The sequence below is a fragment of the Numida meleagris genome, chromosome 2 (genome assembly GCF_002078875.1).
Source record: "Numida meleagris isolate 19003 breed g44 Domestic line chromosome 2, NumMel1.0, whole genome shotgun sequence".
NCBI classification, from domain to species: Eukaryota; Metazoa; Chordata; class Aves; order Galliformes; family Numididae; genus Numida; species Numida meleagris.
This window is the reverse complement of record NC_034410.1, coordinates 22,074,752-22,096,406: the sequence shown is the minus strand read 5'-3', so window position 1 is coordinate 22,096,406 and position 21,655 is coordinate 22,074,752. Positions and strand designations below refer to the sequence as shown.

Sequence of the window (21,655 nt, the reverse complement as noted above, 5' to 3'; positions counted from 1 at the left end):
TCTGTGTGGCATTTTCAATATACAGAGCTATTCTCATTGATTGCATTGTCATGCCTTTCTTTGTTTTCGTTCCTAAAATCCGTCAATTTAAAGGAATATATCTCCTAGTAATTTACACCTCAAATCAACCAACTACAATCAGATTTAAATAGAGTATATCTAACAGAGATAAACCACTGCCAAATCTGAATACGATCTGCAGTGAGGTATTCCACCTCTCGGTGTCTAAATTTCCCACATCAGAGATCACCACCAACAAAGAAGTAATCTGAGTGTTTAATGAGCTTTCTTGTCTTTGGTAATAAGTGACTCAGCCTTATAAATTATCAAGCTAAAACCCAAAATACTCTATAAATGCACAAAGACTATTATTCTATACGGGTAATTTCAAAGTTAGTAAGTCTAACTATACATCACTATTTACAGAGAGTGTATACAAAGAAAATTTGCAAGATATCCCAGCAATCCTTGGCCAGATTGTTAGTTTTTGTCATAACCATACTGAGAATCTAGTATTTCCTCTTGTGGTACTCACTTTATCACTGAACAGACTATTTCAAAATATTGGTTAAGCAAACAGATCTTCATCTTTTGCTCACCTGGCACAGTCTTGCAAAGCAGTCTGGTCCGCTACATCATTAAAGAATTTGTAAAGTGGATCTCATCAATTATTTACCCTGGAATTATTCTTTTTTCTTTTCTTCAATATTTAATTGCAAAAATAAGTGATCCTAAAACCAAGAGTCCACTGATTCAATTTATTTCCTGAGCCATCTCTTCTAGATTGTCTTTAGTGTATATAAAAAAGGACACATGAATCTCAAGACCACAAGATATCAGGGGAAGAAAAAGGAGAAGAACTGAGTTGAGAAAAAGGGGTGACTGAAAAAAATTACTTTCAATTCTCCAAACAGACCTATGCCCTCTGTGAAGAGGAACTCATTTACTTCAGATGAGTAAGCTCCAATAAGAGTGCTTCTATTTCACTTTCTGTTACCGATACCAAGTAAGAGTTCTTAGTTATTCGTATTTGCACATGCTAATTCCACCAAGGACTAAAATTCATAGTAGAAAAGTTGCAGGGAAATCAACTTCTATCTGCATAAATACCAGAAGAAAGTCCAGTCAGAATTTTTAGATTGATATGCAGAGTAGTCAGATGTTCTGAGTCTATTTCACAGTACAAAAATAACAATTCCAAATATGAATTCCAGTAAAAGGTAAATAAGTAAATTGAATTGAAGTTTAGGTAGAAAGTAATCCTGCATAATGCCTCCAGTAATCTTGCCTTACTCTCCTGACACAGCAGCCTACAAAGATTTTACATTGGGTGAAAAAGCAAACAGCTCAAAGAAGCTGTCTTTAATTCTCCACTGCAGGGATTAGCCTGAAACTGCCTGTTACATTGGCTGCCATTTCAGCTAAGCAAGCTCTAATCCAATTAGTGTAATACAGGCTCACCATCTGAAGTACTACACTTAGAAGAACAAAAACAGTAAATAAAGAAATTCTTTGAAACTATTTCAAAATTTTTCTTCTTCTATCAATACTGCACAGATAGACACTTTAGCAACTATCTTTCAATTCAAGAATATCAATTACTTATTTAAATGAATAAGCAGGACACAAACAACATGTAACAAAGAAAAACGCTCTCCCATTTGGGAGTAGCTTTTTTTTTTTCTAGTGGAAGTACATACTGTTACAGGAATCAATAAGTCATGACCAATTCAGCAGAGATAAGTTATGAATGAACAGTAATTCCCCTGCTTATCCATTTAAAGCCACATTTATAAAACAAACAAATGAACCAAACAAAATATAACATAAATTGCTATGGGTTTTTTCATTCAGGTCAGAATAAGACCTCAAAAAACAATGCCTGATCTTAAGAATAAATCTGTGTGAGTAATCTTGTGCAACTGCAGCATAATTTCTTCATTTTTATAACCATCAGCATCTTCTTTTGTAGCTCTCAGAGGCCAATATAGGCTACTGGGAGCAAACAGATTTAATTAGACTTGCTTTGAGCACAGAATTGGACTACATGATCTTGTAGGTTCCTTCCAATCTAAACTATTCTATGTTTTTGTACTTTACCTCATTTCCCCAGCTGTAGTAGAGATCTTGACTCAGCATGAGTATAACAGCAGAGTCTGCGAACATGCAATCATGATGTACTTCAAAATACATTCGGCTAAGAAAGTTTCTTCATACAATTATCTTATGTATGTAGACTATAGTATTGTTAAAACAACAGTTTAAGCGATTCCCTCTTAATAGCTCTCTGCCCTAGCAGTCCTCTCTGTTTACCTGTAGATAAGCTGATCATTCCTTCCACCCTCACAAAGCACTCCTTTCCCTTTTCCTTAAAAGACAAAGAAGTCTCATCTTTACATATGAAAACGGCCATTCTGGCAATAAATGCTCTTTTAAAATGGCATTCCCTCCTCAAGGAAAAACTATAAATTAAACAGTTCCATTGAGTTACTACAGATATTTCTGAAGCTTTGACACAATCTTTTAAACACAATAAACTAAATTTTAAAAACAAGTATCTATGAAGTTCAGTCTATCTAGTGTACCTGTAGGCTTAAAAACATAAGCTGAACTCAACCTTACGAGTTTTTATGCGCACACACTGTCATTTGTACTGCCTGTGTCAAAAAATACTCTATTCACATGGACCGAACTGGGAATGTGAATTGAGCTGCTTGGTCAGAGTGACACTCATGTCCTTTTAGAGGCACTGCTTTCAAGAATGCAATAACTTATATTGTAAACAACATCAGCATCTCTTAGCCCTAGTTACGTATTGGTAACAACATACTAGGTTACTTGAACTCATGTCCACTCGGAACTGACCTGGACTGCCAGTGTATATCGCACAGGGCATCTTACAGCCTTCCCAGAGCATGTGCTTCCAACCATTAGCAAGCAGGATTATAGCAGTAAAAGTAGAGTATCTGTTTATTAGTCTCTTAAGCCATCCAGTTCTAAGTAGTGTTTTCTAAATTCACTCCTCTTTAACAAGAAAGGCTCTAAGTATGTAATGCATACAAGAAAGATGCTTAGCTCTACATTTTGCTGTAGCCATGGTTGCAGGGATCAAAAATCCACAGCAATTTGTAAACTTATATTAAAACTAAATGCATAAAATGAAGCAATAAAACAAAACTAACTTTTGTCTATTCATGGAGTACAGCAACCCCAACAAAATTTCTATAACCTATGATACACTGACTACAGAAAACATGATGCCAGCAAACAAGTAGAGAACACCTTCTCTGGACATTTTAAGGACAGAAAGCAGAGGCAAGGAAACAATATCTACAGTCTCATATAATTTCTTTATTTCCAGTCCCAAAATTAATAGATTATTTTGCCCCCAACCTGTAAACTACAGTTTATACCAGCAGTTTACAACAACAAGCTTACCTCAGTGGTGTAAGCCTGGATGTGTTTGATAATTTCGCCACTATGCAAAGTCCTTGTAACAGCAAAGTCAGCAGTTGCAGCTGCTCCTCTTCGGCTGCTGCACGTAGATGTTTCATCACCTCGAGACCGATCAGTATCAAGCCCATCTTGTATTGATTCTTCATCTTTGATGCTTGCTGTTTTCCTTTTCTTTTTTTGCTTCTTTGATGTGCTCTGTCCATCCGTTTGTGCTTTCCTCTGCCTAAACTGGGCAAGCTGTACAGAAGACAAAATCTTGTTAAAGGTGAAAGTTTTCCTCTTTATTACTAATGACATCCCCTATGTAGAGTGGCTTACCAGCTGCTCTACACAAAGCTTCAAACTAATCACTACCTGGAAGTTAATGCTGCATAGTCTAAATCTGTCTCAAGATATATCTCTATTCACATATTCACATTTTTTCCTTAAAAAAATCTTCAAAAAAAACCAACAGTCTATTACTGAATTCCTTTAAGGTTTCATACTGGCCAGTTACAGCTTCACAGAGAGAAACCAAGGAATCAAAACATCCACAGGTAAAGGTACAAATGTCACTGTAAAGCACAAGCGTGATGAAACAACCTCTGATCTCATAGTACCTAATACCTCAAAAATAGTTTACAGAAGTTACATTTTTCTTATTCCAGAAACAGATAAAAACAATCTTTTATTCCACCACTTATCAAATAAAGGCTTTTTAAAATAAAGTTGTTTTTTTTTTTAATTTGTTAGAACATAAGAAAGCTCCTGAAGGCACTGAAAACATCATGAAGAAACAACAAAATATATAATAAGGGAATAATCTACAGACAGTGAGCAAATCAGAAGATACACTACCTTGTAGCAAAACATGCTGATGAACAAAAAGTCACAGGTGAGCCAAGCACATAGTTGAAAAACCAATTAGTATGTAAGCTATTCAAATACTGTAAGACACTGTCTTTTGAAGAGCTTATTACTTTTAATCACTTCATAGTGGTTTACAGAAGAAAATCCATTTACAATATTTTTCCTTAACAACATCAGAATTTCTGTTCCAATAAGAAAAACAAGCCTGGCGGGTTTTACCAATTAAAATCCAAAACTACATCTCTCCCAACAATAAATTCTGGTAACAGAAAACATTATTTTCCAGATAAAAAGTCCAACAACTCTTTAAGCTAGACTACATTCTGTAAAAGCAGCTCCAAAGTAAATACACAGCACAACAAGTTTCAAGCTCTAAATACTTTTTACATTAACTAATACCCAAATGTCACATATTTTTTATAAATTTGCTGTAAATTCAAGTAAAAGCTATAGCAAAATAGCAAGTTGGCACATGATATTCACCACTCGAGAAAGCCAGGCTTCCATTCAGCCTCTCCAACACAACTCAGACCAAGCTGGACATCAGGATGCCCCTTCCCAGGCACTGTTCTGCTACAGTGTGAGCAGTCACTTGCAGCTCTCCGTAGTTCTCATCTGGCCTCAGGATAGCTGGGAGGCCATAATGTAAATAAATGTGTCACTTGCAGATCAGGTCTCACTTCTGGCAAGTTTATGCTTTAGTCCCTTTATTTGTATTTCTCCGTGGCTTCCTTCAGCCTCCTCTGCAGCCCTAGGACGACTGACAGCTTGGCATATGGCTCCTGCTCTGTTTACAGAGGACCTGAAGATTTGCTGAGCCAAATATGCTCACCTACGTATTTAATGCTTACTTCCATCCTAATTAGTTCAACTTTGTGATTTTTTCTCTATTTTTAAACTATGTAACTTTCATTATTTCAAAAAAACCTATCAGAGCTTATATGCTCCACAAATTCTGAACAAAAAGGAAAGGAGTCTCTTCCTGCCCTCAAAGTGTAAGGAATAAAACACACTTAGAAAAACATGCTTCCCAAAAAATGGGAAGAGTCCAGATCTGTCTTCTTACAACACTGCCACATTCACTTACACCATCAGTTTACCTCAAAAATTAGTTTTTAATTTATCACAAAAAAAAAGCAGACCATGTCCAAATGACAAATGGAAATAGAACAGAATCTGACTTCAGTTTGACCAATTGCTTGTATTTCATGATTTTTAAATAATGAAAGACACATAGAGCCACCGGTCAAGAGCTCTCTTCTCCAATTTGACTGAAACCTTCTAGAGTGGGAAATTAAGTTGGTTTTTTTAAAGCTGCTTTACACTCTTTTTTTGTCTGCAAAATTAGATTTCTGTCTCAAGGACAACTGAATTACTCCATTACTGAATACTCCCCTCAAGTATTTTGAATATTTCAGCTAAAGCACAGAGGGATGCCAGATTTCTCTCCTAAAATTAAGTTATCAATTTGCACTTGTTAAGAATTTACTAATCAAACCCTACAAGGTCAGTCGTAAACACACCTTAATTATCCTGTTTGAACATTGCCGTGGATGGGCACACATGAAAGCTAACTGACTGTGCAAATGAAACTGTTGCATTTTATATTACACAAGCTCTCAACTGTTGATTTCTGTATGAGCATCTAGTATTTTGGAAATAACTACACTGTTAGTGACAGATGCATTTACAAATAACAGCAATATTTACCCAACACATTCACATATACACAGAAGTATCTACTAATGGAACTTAACTTCAAATGCACATTTTACATCAAATTAAAAAGTTAGACACGAGAGAAGCAGTATAACAAAAAGCTGCTGCTGAGCAAATGCATCCTGTGGTGCTCAGATCAAGACAGCAGAGTCTCAGATGCAGAATTCCTTCAGAAAATGGGAGTCAGGAGCTCAAGACGAGGATCTAGCTACATTTCAAAGACAAGCAGGAAAAGAAGTCCACCAGCAGTCATGGGAACTATGGGAAAAAACCTTCTAGAATTGAAACAGAAAACTACTTCCAGTTCTAGAAAAAATTTTTTTCCAGCACGAACAAAGCTGATGCCACCATTCATTCCTTTACCTTATCTTCAAGGTAGACCAGCTCATTAAAGCCAAAATGAAGCCTGTGGAGAACTTAGCATTGCTTCTTGCCAGTTTTGACTCCACAGTTCTGAAACAACTCATCTTTATCAAGTTACCAAAGTTCCAAGAAAGAGCAAAAGATGCAAACTCAGCAGTTACTGATGGAGCAGGAAGGATCCTACCCCAGTTACCCCAGTCTGAGGCTTTCAGCCTCAGAACAGGCTCAGAATTGAGAGAAGCGAGAGGGACTGAGTACCTTACCCTTGACATTTGCTCGTTTTCAGGCTCATGATTCCAGAGGTACCATTTACAACAGCTGCCCAGCTCTCAATTAGTTTGATAAATGGGAAGTGATTCAATGTCGGCACTAAATTCTGCGGATGCACGAGACATAGCACCTCTCAGAAGCAGAAAAACACTTACCAATAGTCACAGGCATAGAACAGAGCAGCATGCAGAATGCAAATAAGTAATGGCTACGCTTTTCAAAATAGTTTCCGACACTAAAATCATGATTGAATATAACAACTTAGGTATTTAGAGGATTAATTTATCTAGTTATAACCATAACCTCTTCCTTCTTACAAATCCCAGAACAACACTGGACAGACCATAGCAAGGCTACACAGACAAGGCACAAAATTACTTCAGCTTTGAAATGCTGGTATTCTGCAACTGGCAGAAAAATCAGAAAAACAGAGAAGAATCAATTGCTATTAGGAACTAAATGCTCTTGAGAAAGATGTGCACTAACTTGCAGAGTGGCGGGGATGACTTGTGTAAACCATATCAATCACGATAACTGAATAAATAACGCTGTTGTTATAATTATAGCAGTAAATAAAACATCTTCAGCATACTCTGACCCTTGATAATTGTGCCAGAAATTTCAGTTGCGGGGATCTGCTGTACGTTGATTGAATTCAAATATAGTCTAATTGAACTAGCTATATTTTTATAGCTATAATTTTATTTGATATTCATAGGAGTCTTTAAAACAGAAGCACATTAAGCTCCATTTGAAAGTAGTTGCTGCCCTATCACTATTTTCTGCTGCTTATCACTCCTTAACATTCTTCTACAATACACCACATCTTCACAGTCTTGTTTGCAGGCCTATAACAGTTCACAGGAATTGAAATTGCACAGTGCCTCTGAAGAAGGCTGGTATGAAATAAGATAAACAATATTTGCTGTACCTATTGCTTAAAAAACCAACTTAAAACTGCTAGAACAAAAAGTTTATGGATAGTACATCCTGTACAAGTACTGTTATATGGTTATACTTCTACTTGCACGCAAACAGTACTGGCTTTGAATTTTCAAATTCAAATGCACACTTTTTACAGAAGGAGCAGGGTCTGTTTTTCAGCCACAGTTCCTCTTATGCAGCACAGAAGGATGAGCTATGAACTTACAGACAAAAACAAAAAAAGCACCTCAAAGGAATTGCTACAGGCAAGCAATTTCTCTTTTCTCCTTTTACAATGTACAATAAAAGCATGAGTGGAGATCTACACCATGGCCTTGCATATCTCATCTACTATCATTTTGAAAGATGCTCCAGACACTGCTTGAACTTCAGATGAGTGGGATAAACATACAGAAGAGGACTTGCTCTTGATCAGGAGTTCTCAGTCTGCCGTCCAGAGAAACACTGTACTGGACCAACTCACCTCTGGATCAGTCAGTGTAAGACAAGGACTTATGAACGTTGTCCATAGCTCAGAGATGTGGTTAACGGCTCAAAGCCAAATTGTTAGCTAGTCCCAAGTGGAGTTAACACTTGGTCCTATACTACTCAGTGTCTTTATAGATAACATGGATGATGAAACTGCACCTTAACCAAGTTCATGGACAATATCAAATCAGAGGAAAGGCAGATACACTAGAAGGAAGTGCCACCACGCAGAGACCTCAAAAGGCTGGAAGATGAAGCCAACAAGAGCTGTTTAACAAAGACAAATATCAAGCCCTACGCTTGGGATGCAATTATGTCATGCAGCAGTAAAGGGCTGGGAACTGACTGGCCTAGCGAGCAGCTCTGCTGAAGGGAGCTTGGGTGTCCTGGTGGGCAGCAAGCTGAGCAGGAGCATACAAAACACCCTGACAGCAACGAAGGAAAACTCCTTTGAAATGGCTGCTGCTAATGCCTACCGTAGCAAATAAAAAAGGCATGAATACAACTGTCTGTACACCAGTTTCAGGATTAAATGTTTTATTGTGTGACTGAAAAACTCCAAATCCTGTTTTGTGAATCAGAGTTTGATAGTAATAATGCCATTCATTATTTGAGAATCTGATCTCACAATATAAAGGAAACATGTTGAGCAAGCCCAACAAACAAATTCTAGCTGCAGTGCTCTGATGTAAATGTTACATGTAAGAACAGAGAATGTATCTTAAGCCTTCCACCTAGAAGACTGAAGTTCTCCACCAGAGTAGGATCAGCAACCAGGCACATTGAGGGTAGCGAAGTAGTGCTCTTTGGTAGGGTTGGTAGGGACTTGTCAAAAGAGAAGAGTCACAAAATTGATGGAGAAGGGGTTGTTTATTCTGCATATGGAGTGAACGCTCTACAGTCTGCTCTGAGCTTCATCTGAAATTATAGCATGCATTGCAGCAAACTGTACAGACAAGTGATAACTATCATTTGTCCCAGAATTAGAAACACTCTTACCAAGAATGCAAGGTGACACTCAGGTGCACCATGAGCCTAAATGAAGCTCAAAAATGGTCCCTTGGTCGAAAGGCTCTGGTCTTTCCAATTATAATGCTCTGAATTCTCATCATCAAATGACAGCAAGGTAAAATTTCTGAATGATTAGTGAGAAAGTGAAAACAAATTATTCGGAATATGACTGACTGCTGTCTTGTCTTAAAATGTGAAGAAATAATTTAAGGTTCACCTGTGCTAGTAATGACAGACCACAAACTCACTTTACCACGCATAAACAATTATTGCTACAAAGGCTTTCAATGACACAGAAAGGTCAAAAGCAGAGACCGGGCTTGGGATTAAGATGCACAGATATGTTGCATGAAGTCTTGACTTAGGTGTCTTGCAAGCCAAGAAGGGCAAACCAAAAAGGCCAATCTGAATTTGAATTTTAGGCATCATTCAGAGGCTAGAGATCTGTTCTGGTTCACATCCATGTTCAAGCTGTCCATTTCACTGTCCCTTTTACAAATGAGGAAATATCCATTGCAATCTCTCATCTTCATAGTGTGAAGTTCACTCTCATATGGCTTTATTATTTCCTTATACAGTAACATTTTTACATTCGATGGTAGCAGAAAAGAGACTCTAAAAAGGGAAGACAGTCAAAGAGACAGCAACAAGATCTAGGCAGGAGAGCCCCACCTAGGATGTTTATTTCCTATTAGGCCACTAATTTTATAAATGCATGACAGCCTGCCCCTAAAGAGGTACTGAACAGGATAACTAGCAAATGTATTAGAGAAGAAAGCGGCACACCATCTCTTTTTGTCCTATTCACAACTGATTTCAGCACTGAAGGTTGCATTTCCAAAGTACTCACTCATGAGCAAATTTACAGTGCTGCCTGCAGCTTACAAGTTCCCAATACCTGTACTGAGGAAAGAATGACTGAGAGAGAGATGAACGGAAAGTAATCAAACACAGAGGACAGACAGCCTTCTTTCCAGTAGCTGATTTAAAATCACTCAGAAATCTTTGATTTATTCTATTCCACGAATCACCTAATAAGAGAGAATCATAACTCTTTCCCAGTTCTGAGATAAAAACCTACAGAATGAAGGTACTTGAGTAAGCAACTCAAAAGTGTGTTCAACATTTATGTCTCATAGCTGGAAATCTGAATTGTACTATTAGTAAATAAATAATGTTCTTTGCAAGTTTCATTCTGGTTATCTTTTGAGGCAAATGAAGCTTTAGTTTATCTGTTCATTTCAGCAGATGCTCAATTAAATAAACGGGAAACATTAGGCTTAACGAAGAAGAAAATAATCACCCAGGAATTAGATATTTCTGCTCATTGGTATGTGGCACTCACGTCAGATTTTCCCAACTGATGTGCAAGACCTTAGAATATCTTCTCTTGTGGAGACTTAAGTGGTTCATGAGCTTTAGAGGATGCCAATAAGACTGACAGTTTGCTAAGAAGAAATGTTATAATCTGTACCTAAATACAAGCTTGAGACTTTCACCTTCAGAAACAGGCATAATGTCATGGTTTTGTGATTTTCGGTTGTTGGTATTCCACATCATAACACTGATGTGGAATCAATGCATCAACACATTCCTTGGTGGTACGCTGCACAAGGCCAGCGGGATCACCAGCTGGAGCACCATGGAGAACAACTCAAGATAACGAGAGCAACAGGAGGTAGGGCAATTCTCTCCATCTTTTTAGCAGTCTGTATTGAGTCAGACAGGACTGATGCCAGTGCTAATAACCAAGGGCACTGAACTTGAATGAACCCCTCCAGATGGCTCCCTGAGCTGGAAAGCCTCCGAATTAGCGTGGTTCTGATCTGGTCTGGTCTTCTATGTCCCAAGAATTTAAATAGGAACAGACCGAGGAATGGCTAAGTTCATTACAGCCAGGTTATTTTCTGGGTAAGCAATGAGAGCATTTTCATACGCTTAACTTTCAGGTCTGGTTATAATGACAAAGATTGAAGTACACCAAGCATGCTTTGGTGCTGCACTGCTATGAGAAAAGTCCAATTTAAACAAACTAGCTATTACCAAATTGCCTGATTGGTCTCTTTAATTAATCTACTACTACATATGTATCATACATGTTGTTTTTTTATATTGCTCTATTGACTTTTTCTTGTTCCTGCACTGAGTGCTAGAACTTCTAACAAAGGGTGAAAAAAAGCATCTGACTTGTGTTAGTACCCTCCCAAAGTGAAGAGGAAATAAGTGGTTTGGGACAACCCATTCGTGATGAAAATCAGAGGGCAACAGAAAGCTTGTTTCATGCTGCTCTGTAAAAAAAGCACAGATCATCAGTGCAAGAAGCCTGAAACATATAGGAAGTCTTTGCTGCATCAAGGCCACAGGAGCAGAGATAAAGCAGAGCCACTTTCACTCTATATTAGGGAGGGAGATAAGCTGTTGGTGCTTGCACACGAGGTACATTCTGTCCTACACTTCTGGCCAGAGTTTCAAAGGACTGGTAATAATGAGCAGGCAAAAGGAAGCAAAGAGGAAGTTACACACTAACAGAAACACACTCCTTCAGTTCTGGGAGGATGATCCATAATGCCAGCTTTAATTAAAAACTGGATTTTGAAGCATTCTTCAGCTAGGTTGGAAAAAGCAACGGCATAGGGACAAACTCAGTTGTCAGCATCCTACAAGCTTTTGAAACCATGTCTGGAGGGGAGGAGGGGAAAGAAAAGGAACCATCACACTGTTAATGAAACTCTTTCTGTTCTCAGCAAGGAAAAATGTTTTCCCTTCTCCTCCCGTAGCTTTTAAAAAATTATCCAGCTTGCCCAAACCAGGAAATTCCACAGTAGAGACAGATTCTGGTAAAATAAATTTGAACAAAGGAAAGAAATGTTTCAGTTACATTTTGTTCTTACAAAAGAAAATAATAGAAAGTAAGAGTTTTGTTTCTTACTTACTTAAACTGTTTTTAACACAAGTCATATAATTTTTTTCACAAGCTTTCTGAAGGCAAACCAGAAAAACATCAGTGTCTTGCCATTCCGTTACATACATTCACACTTCATGACAGGGTTTTGAAAATCTGCACCCAGCAGATAGGTTTGTATATTCATTAACTGTTGAAAATGAATCCTAATGCAAGGATTTGGAAACTCTGAAAGCATTAGTTGCTTTCCATACAGTTACACTACCATTCTTTGGACTGTATGAACATCACATAGCCATTTAGAAACAAAAATATCAATATATAACCTCAAGCACTGACCAACCTTACGTGTTGTCACAGTCTTTGAAGGAGTCACAAAAATAAGTCACTGTCTGTAACACTGCAAAGATTTTCTACATGCCACCATGTTTATGTTCACAAACAAACCCACTGAATCTTCGCAGTTGAATAGTACGTACTCGTGGCTAACAAGTCAGTGCTGAGCTGGACACAGTCCCTTTGGGTGTTTTGGTATCTGCATAAGGCAATGAGGGACTTCAGCTACGGCAGCCCTGAAAGGACAGCACAGGACACTAAACATGATGTAAAAGTAGATGAGGTGCTACTAGCTAACACTTTGCTGTTTTTAAAGCATATATGACAGCCTCCTAAACAGAAGGCAAATGAAAGAGAGTCTCCATGTTACAGAAGCATTAAAATTATGTACTAACATTTAGTTTCATGACTGCTTTTTCTTTTGGTACTGTGATTGAGTCAACAAAGTTACAATGTTGAGCTTTGCACTTATTGCAGTTCATTTCTATAAACCCACTGCAGTCAACTCAACAATAACCAGGATTAATTTATTTTCAACCTCAGAACAGTACTACATTTTCACAATAAATTATTTAGACAGAGTGTGTAAGTGAATACCATGTCACAGGAAAGAGAAAAAAAAAAACTAGGCAATGGACATTACAGATACGTTTCAACTGGGCTTCCAAAGAGAAGCAACAGCCGCAATATAATGAACAAATACAGGCATCAAATCATAAATGCATTCAGAACTTGAATTTTTGGAAATCACACAGCCATCAGACACATCAGTAACCATGTTACCTTCTGTAACACTAAAAGAAATTATCAACAATCTGAGCATTGCTTATGTAGTTACCTCTTAAAACAACTGTTGTAGCACCTGTTCTTCAATGAGCATATTCTTATATCAGCCATTTAACTATACATAGTTAAATCAGCTGCTGGAGATTCATTTAATTAATCCCCTGGAATTCTTTCAGGATAACAGTTTATTTTCAGAAAACAATCGCAATGCCATAACAGGTTAAGCATTTAGGTATGTCTATTTGGGTCTTAAAAAAAAAAGTCAAGTGAAAATAAAAGTCTTGCAGAACAGTAGTAGTCCAAAAAGCACTGACAACAGTGTCATTAAATCCTACATGCTAGTAGTAACTAAATCTATCTTCTTCAGTATTTTTTTTCGTACTGCCATTCTTCCCCACAAAATATAGGAAAACATTCTGATACCACAAAGCAGTGGAAAACTGAATCTCTTCCCTAAGCCCAAAGTGAGACTAAATTTTGTTTGTGAGATTTTCTCCTGGTAAAAAGAATGAAAGAAGTTATTTTACTGTATAATATTCAGTCCTTTTTCTCCTTAAAAATCCTTCCCACCCATAGACAACCGTAATTTACCCTCCAACAAAAAAGGAACCATGCGTTTATTTCATGGGAATCCTAAAGTCACAAAGGTGTATAGTTTGTTTCAGGGAGAAGCAGTCCAGTGTTTCTGTATTACTGAAAAAAATACACTACTACAAAATGTTCCTCTTCAGATTCATATTGCTGTTTGTTCTGAATGGAAAGAAAATTACAATTCTCCTAGCTCCTCTCTAAACACCTCTAAGATGCTCTTAAACTCTGGGTTAGAACAGGCCCAACTACTTCATCAAGTACCACTAAAACAATCACTTCTGACTTTATGGTAGAACATCCTTCATTAACAGCAAGAGAAAGGCTTTAGAGTGCCAAACTTGATGAATTTTCACAGGAGCAATATAAAGTTGCTAATGTGACAAAATAACATTGATAACTTGAAGAAATCACTTAAAAGCAAGTGTTTAAGATATGCCAAAGCTGGAGACAGAAGCCTTTCATATCATTAAAAAAATTATTAAAGTGGTTAGTTCCAAAAATCCTGTGCTATAAGGTTAGCAATTAAAAAAACATATAGAGTAGTTAACATATGATATTTAAACAATGCAACTTAAAAACAACTGTACTAATGTTTTCTTCAACTCAGCAGCAGACACAAATCACAATCTATGGCCATATGCGCTTGCCAGTTAGGAGCCAACTGTAAAAATATAAAACTATGCAAAAGCAACAGTTGCCAATATCCCCACACAGCGCTTGTCCATCAAGTCACTGGCAACCCTGAGCATGTATTTGTAACACAGATACTGTCTTTGCTTACTAATTGTCCAACGCATTGAAGAGTTAAGGCTGACATTTCACATTTTTATAAAGAATGGTCTTTTAACACTAAACTAAAAAAACAGAACATGTAAAGCCTTGTGAAGCACTGATTCTCATGCTTCCAGCAATGGGATCCTAAATATAAACTACTTGCATTTCTGAGTACTAACAGACTGAGTTATATTCTGATGCATTTATGTATAACAATAAGCAGAATGCTTAAGTTTATATTTGCAACTGTGGGGGGAAAAAAAAACAACACTAGAAAAAAATTACTTTGACCAGTTTCATGGCATTCAGTACAATAATTTGAGTGGGTTCCCAATAAAATATTTAACCCATTTTCCCTACGCAGATACAGTTACATGGACATTATTACACAAATCCAAAAGGTGCAGTATATGAAGGTAATATCCCAAAATAAATCTCTATTTTGGAAAGCATGGAAAAAGTGAAGTAGTATCAGAAATGATCTGAACTGATTGCCTTCTTGCTGCATTACATTAAAAATGGTAAAAGACTTCTGTTGTACTGATCAGAGCACTTCCTTTAAGGATGCACTATAGCATGGAATAACAGAATATAGGCTTACATATTAGTATTTTCTTCAATTAGCCTTAAGTTATGTCTGATTTGGACCTGTGAAATGAAGTCTTTGAATGTGCTGCTCCCGGTATAAAGGAGCAACTTATTTCGGTTGCTTGGTAAGAATAAACTGGTATTTAACTATTTTTAGAGTTTAAATGTAATTTACATAGAATGTTAAAATCTGAAAACTCCTCAGAATAAGTAAAGTTTAAACAGAGTATTTGCCAAATATGAGTATGTGAGTATGATGGTTCACACCAGCAGCAAAGAAACAAAAAGGAAAAAAAACACACAATATGTGCTGCAATGAAAAAATGACAGAGAAGGAATAGGAAAGAAGTGAAGGATAGCTGTGCTTTTTCCAGCAGTCCACAATCAGGATTTGACCACATCAGCCCATTATCATCTGGGATGACAGCTCTCGTGCTACCAGATAAGAAAAAAGGCAAAAACCATGAAGCAAAATTCTGTACGATGTTTCCCAGCTGTCTGCTCTTTGGTGAACTGACTGCTGACCACTACTGTGAAACGTAGGAAATATATCATATGCTTAGCAGTAACAAACATGGCCTAAAAGACTGAGCACAGCACTGGAAAGTGTCAGAATTTTTTCAAATTTGCATAACAACACAGGCAGAGTCACAGGTGTGCAGTAACGAGAAAACAAATTTCCTCATAAGAGTGCTGTGTTTTTTGAAAGGATAACAAAATGATTGACTTTTCCCTGTAGACAAAATACATCTATCATGTTAGCAATAAGCATCCTAGAAAAGACTGTAAGAAAAATGACATTGATTTACCAAATGCTATATTAACAAGTTCCTCAAATCTATTTAATGGGGATATCAATATGACCAGCTTCATCACTTATTAAGCACTGTCCATTTTTCACATAGAATATGGAGAGATTCTGTTGGAAAGAATTGTTGAAAACAAGCCAAGCAATACTACGTCTACATCCACATAGCCTTCCACCTGATAGTTCTTCACATTGGAATACCTGACTTTGTAAACTCTTATTTTTATTCTTAATGTAATATATTTAATATTTTAAAAGAAATCAAAGCATATAACACTTGACCACCTTTACTGCATATGAGATGATAGTACTCAAACCACTGTAAGTTCTTATCTGAGAAGTATTAACCTATTATGACCATTACGACCAACTGAATTGAATGTCACATCACTGAGGTTTAAGCAGCCTGTCCCCTATCAGATGCTCAGACCAGATCAGTTACAATCCTGAGCAATCCATCCTCACTGTGAAGCTGGCTCTTCTGTGAGGGGGTTAGACCAGGCTACATCCAGAAGTCTTATCCAACTTCAAACATTCTATCATTCCATGAATTCAAGGTAGACCAAAGAATGTATTTTAATTTCGCTTTATTCTTAACATTGAATACAACGTTAACTTTGAAAAGTTAAAACTCTTAACGGTAGGGTATACCACAAGTGACACGTGTACAAACGGCTGACATTAAATTTGTTGGTGTTTGTTAAAGAGCTTAAAATGATAACAGTGCCGCAAAAGAACTCTATGTAGATGAGCATGCAGGGTGCTGGCGGAAGTCTTACCACTTTAAAAGATACAAAGAACTCAGCCTTTGGCCAGCAAACATGCAGAACCTATGTGCATGAAGGAATCACTCTGCCCTCCTGCCAGACTCATCAAGAGCACAAAACATGGGCAGTCTGGCTTTGTCTTCACAGGTACAACCAAACACGTAACACAGTATTCTATACTTCTAGCTCCAATCTTGGGAAAACTGAAGGATCTTCTCCCCCTTCCTCAACTTCAAGTTAGATCACAAAACAACACTTTTGTTTTAAATCCATGGAGGATGATGTAGACTACTGTTTCATCCTAGGATCAAAATGAAAACTTGAAATTCTTCTTTTTCCCATTGGGAAAGCATGTGAGTCAGCCCATTTCTCCACACTGTCAAAGTCTCCTTGAAAAGAAGTCCTTTGCTTCAATTCATTAACTGCGCTCCTTAACTTCAGTCATGGACTTGCTGAAGGCACATTCCTTCCTGTTCTTCACTTCATTAATAAGAACACCAAACAGTACTGGCCACAGTTTCACTACCTGAAGAACAATACCGGCCACCAGGTGGCTTTTGTATTATCACTCTGAGCACAGCAGTTTCGACAGTTGCCTAACTTCCCTTGCTGCCAGCTCACCCAAGACATCCATCTACATTTTGGTTACAAAAAGTTTATAAAACATCACATGTTTTCCTAAAGTCAAGATAAACAACATCCAACGTTCTTTCCTTGCGCACTTAGTCACTCACCTCATTGTAGAAGAGAATTCATTTGCTTTTGATAAACTATCACCCTCATGTACCCCAAATCAGCTTCCAGACAGATCTGCTCCATAATCTTCCCAAACACTGCAGCTAGGCTGACCTTCCTATAGCTCCCCACATCCTCCTTCTTGACCTTCTTGAAGACGGGTTTGAGGCTCGTTTGTTTTCTCAGCTCCTTTGGAATCTCCTAATCACCATGAACTTCCAAACATGACAGGGAATAGCCTCGTAATGATAGCAGACGGCTCCTGCCAGGATGCTTGGATACATCACACTCAGTCCCATAAATTTTTGTACATCAGATTTGCTTAAACAGTTCCCAGCTTGACCTTCCATACTGTACACAATGCTCCATTCACTCCAATTCTGCCATTACACTTGGGGACCTGGGAAGTCCAAGAACAGTCCTTACCATTAAAGAGACAGGAAAGTCCTTGAGAATTGCTTCCATGTTCTTTTGTAACCAGATCATTTGTCGAGATTATGTTGAATTCTAAGCCTTTTCACAGGGTTTGCCATTCACTTCAGCTTAGTACTGCAAGCATATAGCCACCCATTCTTTCCACAGACAATAATGAAGTTATTGAGTGACACAGACCTCTTAAAGATTCTGCTTGAAAGACCACCTACTTTGAGATTAAGCCATTAAAACAAAAACAACCCCAAGAACAATTTTTCATTTAGCCATAACCACCAAATGAGAATTATAACTAGATGAAATCTTTAGTTCGCTTGTAAGATGACAGCAGTGTCAAGAATCTTAACACCACACTGACTTTCAGCAAGAACTTCTGTATGAATCAGCCCTAGTTACCTAAAGGTACTCTCGTATGAACAATTGCGCAGATCCACAGGGACCTTATTATTACATTTAGACAAGCCTGTTTCTTTTAAAGAGGAATCTTTCAAGTACTTTGAAACCCCCTGATTATAAGCAGTCTTGCTGCTCATGGTAGCCTTGGTTATGGTGCATTAATCAAGCTTCGTTGTAGCTTCCAGGCAGCGGCCAGAGTTGGAAGGAATCAGCTGTTTCTCAAAAATCATGAATACTGATTAGAATCCTACAAGACGAAAAAACAAACAAACCAAAACAAACAAAAATTAGAAGAACACTGCATCAGACAACAGGCAATGCTGCTTCTTGCAGTATCTTAATCAATACACAACAGAGTTCACTCTTCCATAGCACTTCATACGGTCAACTTCAAATTCTAATTAATTAACTTAAAAGACTACCATACCTAGAGTATAAAGCTTTAAAGATGCAGAGAGATCGAGGCAGCTAAGGACAGGCATGGAGAGAATTTGCATCTAAAGAGGCTTTGTCCAGACTTCTCTACGTAGCTAATGGAAGAAAAACTTATAAGAAGCATTTGTCATTTCTGGTTTGTGTTGATGCTACTAAAAAGGGGCTGTAGCTGGCCGCATATTTTCCCTGACCAGCAGGACTCCTGCACTTCACAGCAGTGCAGTATTTCTCTTTTCTCCTGCACTATAACATTTAATCTATATGCTAAATGAAGAAGAAGAGTTTATTAGAACTTGGTTGAAAAGAGCTGAAGAGAGCATCTGTTGGAAAAAAACATTAATTATTGATTTACTTTGAGTCTCTACAGCTTATGTTTCCTCAATTCTTGTAAATTCAACCTTTTTCATCCTAAGAGGAAAAAGAACATATAATGGCAAAAAAAATTACTCTCCTGTAAACTATTTCAGTTGTATTTATGCAGAATACATAACTAGAGCTTTTTTCCCCCTACTTTACACTTGTTTCTCTTTTTAAAGAAGAATGTAACAAAATAAAAGTCTATATCAGAGTTATTTAAAGATCAAAAACCGAGCAACAAACCAATTTAAAGACAGAGACAGTACATAAAAGAGTAAAGCATTATAAAACCTGAATATTTTTGCTCGTATTTACTTTCTCATTAACTAAGAAACCTGAAGGAAGTAGATACCTTTAAAACACATAGGTGATGTGTAAACACAACTTCATTAATAACCAACACAAGATTATCAGCTTTTTCAAGTTGACGAGTGACATGAAACTGATACAGAATTTGCGAGGTTACATCCTTGGCAACAAGGCAATCAGCTTTTCAGCTACAGATCAGCAGTTTAAATTCTGTTCAAGCTAAGCAAGGAAGAATAGACACTCCTTGTGATGTGATGACATCGAACCAGTTACTAAAGGCAACATTTTCACAAAGATTAGTGCTGAGATTTTCAAAGCAGTTTGATCCAGTTTTAGGAAATTATTGGAAGGAGTTGTGGCCATCTCTGTGCTTTAAATCTGGGAAGAAACTAAGTAAAAATTATAATTTTCATTTTGTAACAAGTGAAGGATTGAGTTTTTTTCTTTTTTCTTTTAATAAATTATAAAATAGTTCTAACCAAGTCAAACTCACTTTCTCCCTTTGTTTATATTACTCTTACATGAATTCATACCATGTGGCATGTCTGAGATTGAATGGCCAGAGTGAGAATGAATCCCCCAGACACAGCAGGTTTGTGAGACAGCTCCATGAGGAGCAGAGCAGACGAAAGGGAGGAACCAATTGCACGAATTTCACGCTCAGTATGCAAGACTTGACAGACATACAATTTTGACAGGCCTCCATTATTTTCATTATTATTATTTTTTAACACATTGCTGAATCATGAGGGAAAAGTGGGCTCACAAAAGGCACTGATACTGTTGACAAGATTCCAGGCTACTTGTCTGAACTTTTTTTTTTCCCGTTCTTAATTTAAATGCAAAATTCAATGCAAAATTCAATTCATAGAATATATTCTGAGTAATGAAGAAAACCTAGGAAACACATCACCCTTTGAAAAGTCTTGCATCAGGAATTCCAGTCTCTCTAAAACACACCAACCCATGCTAGTTGTCACAACATACTACTGAACATATGAAGACAAGGTTTTCTTATTATTATTATGGAGCATTACTTGCAATGGTAGATAGTCCTCCTATATAGTTTTTAAATGAAAATACATATTCTCAATGCTAAGTCAGCTACCTGACTTTGGCAATATAAATGGCTTTAGAAATATTTAAATGATTTTCTCTATTTTGTAGTTGGACACAGAGGATTTCTTCACAGAGAAGCATAAGTGCAATGACAAGTAAAAGCTTCAGGAAACAAACCAAAGATAAAGGTATAACCATTTCTGTTAATTTATAGCCTACCAAGAAAGTTAGCTTTGAGTAAGCTCTTTTGCAACTCATTCTACTCATTGTAACATCTATTTTATCAATATTTACATAGGAACACACTCAATTTCAGAATTCCATCTACAATGCCTCTTCAGCTCCACTGGTCTTCCTGGTTCTTTAGCTCAGGATTGCAGTATTTTTGCCCTAGCAATAGAGTTTTCATGAAATGCATTTTATCCCCTGGAAATACCACCAAAATAGTATACCATCCTTTTAAAATTATTGTCTCTAGTTGTGGAGAGTCAAAGAAATTTCTTCAAGTTTTGCGGCCTAGGAGTATGGTCCCAGAGACCACTTTCTGGGTTTTTTGTTTGTTTGTTTTTGTTTTTTTTTTATGACGACGCAACAAGTTGGGGTTATTACAATTGTGGCTGAGCTTGGTGTTTGGTTTCCAGACTCTCACAGACTTTTGCTCAGTTCACAACTACTGAACGTGTTCTACCTGGAAGCTTTTGTGGCCTCTTTATGGAAGAGGGGAAAACAGAAGTATACAGTCCATCTTGCTAAGACACCAAGAATTCTAAGAAGTTTAAGCAATTTTAAATATACTTCTTTTTCACTTCACAACACAAAATGTCAGACTCTCAAAAAGTCACGTGAAAAATGCAGATTAAAATTTCTTTTCAGAAATGGTAAAATGAGAACCATCAACAAAATACAACATGCCAGCACTTTGCAGGCAGCGCGCAAGTATTTCATCATGATAAATTTCAAGATCTATTTGCTTTATGTTTCGACATAACAGTCAAAAGACTGCAATTATCAGATGAGTTTTACTGAACTGTGGTATACTTACCAACACAACATAGCAAATTTGAAGTGTCACATTAGCTGGTACTAGTAAATAAGTATCTAGGAATGAATATATAGAAATGCATTCAACTCTCTAGTTATGGGGCAGAGATTCAAGACAGCATTTTCAGATCCTTAATTAGGATTCCCAACAATTGTGTTACCAGTACATAATCTTATAGTGTAAATAAGGTAAAAACAACAGTTGGACCTACTTCAGAAGCCTTTTTATTTTTTACCTCTTTTTCATCAGATTTTTCA

General features: G+C 37.1%; 1 protein-coding gene across 5 annotated transcripts in view; it reads right to left on the bottom strand.

The window, feature by feature from the left end:
* AKAP9 (A-kinase anchoring protein 9) overlaps positions 1-21,655 on the bottom strand; it is a 104,386-nt gene that overhangs the window by 75,171 nt on the left and 7,560 nt on the right. For all 5 annotated transcript variants that reach the window (XM_021386583.1, XM_021386584.1, XM_021386588.1 and 2 more), the window contains exon 2: positions 3,439-3,693. In XM_021386583.1, coding sequence (XP_021242258.1) covers positions 3,439-3,693 — 255 coding nt within the window. The remainder of the gene's footprint in view (positions 1-3,438; positions 3,694-21,655) is intronic.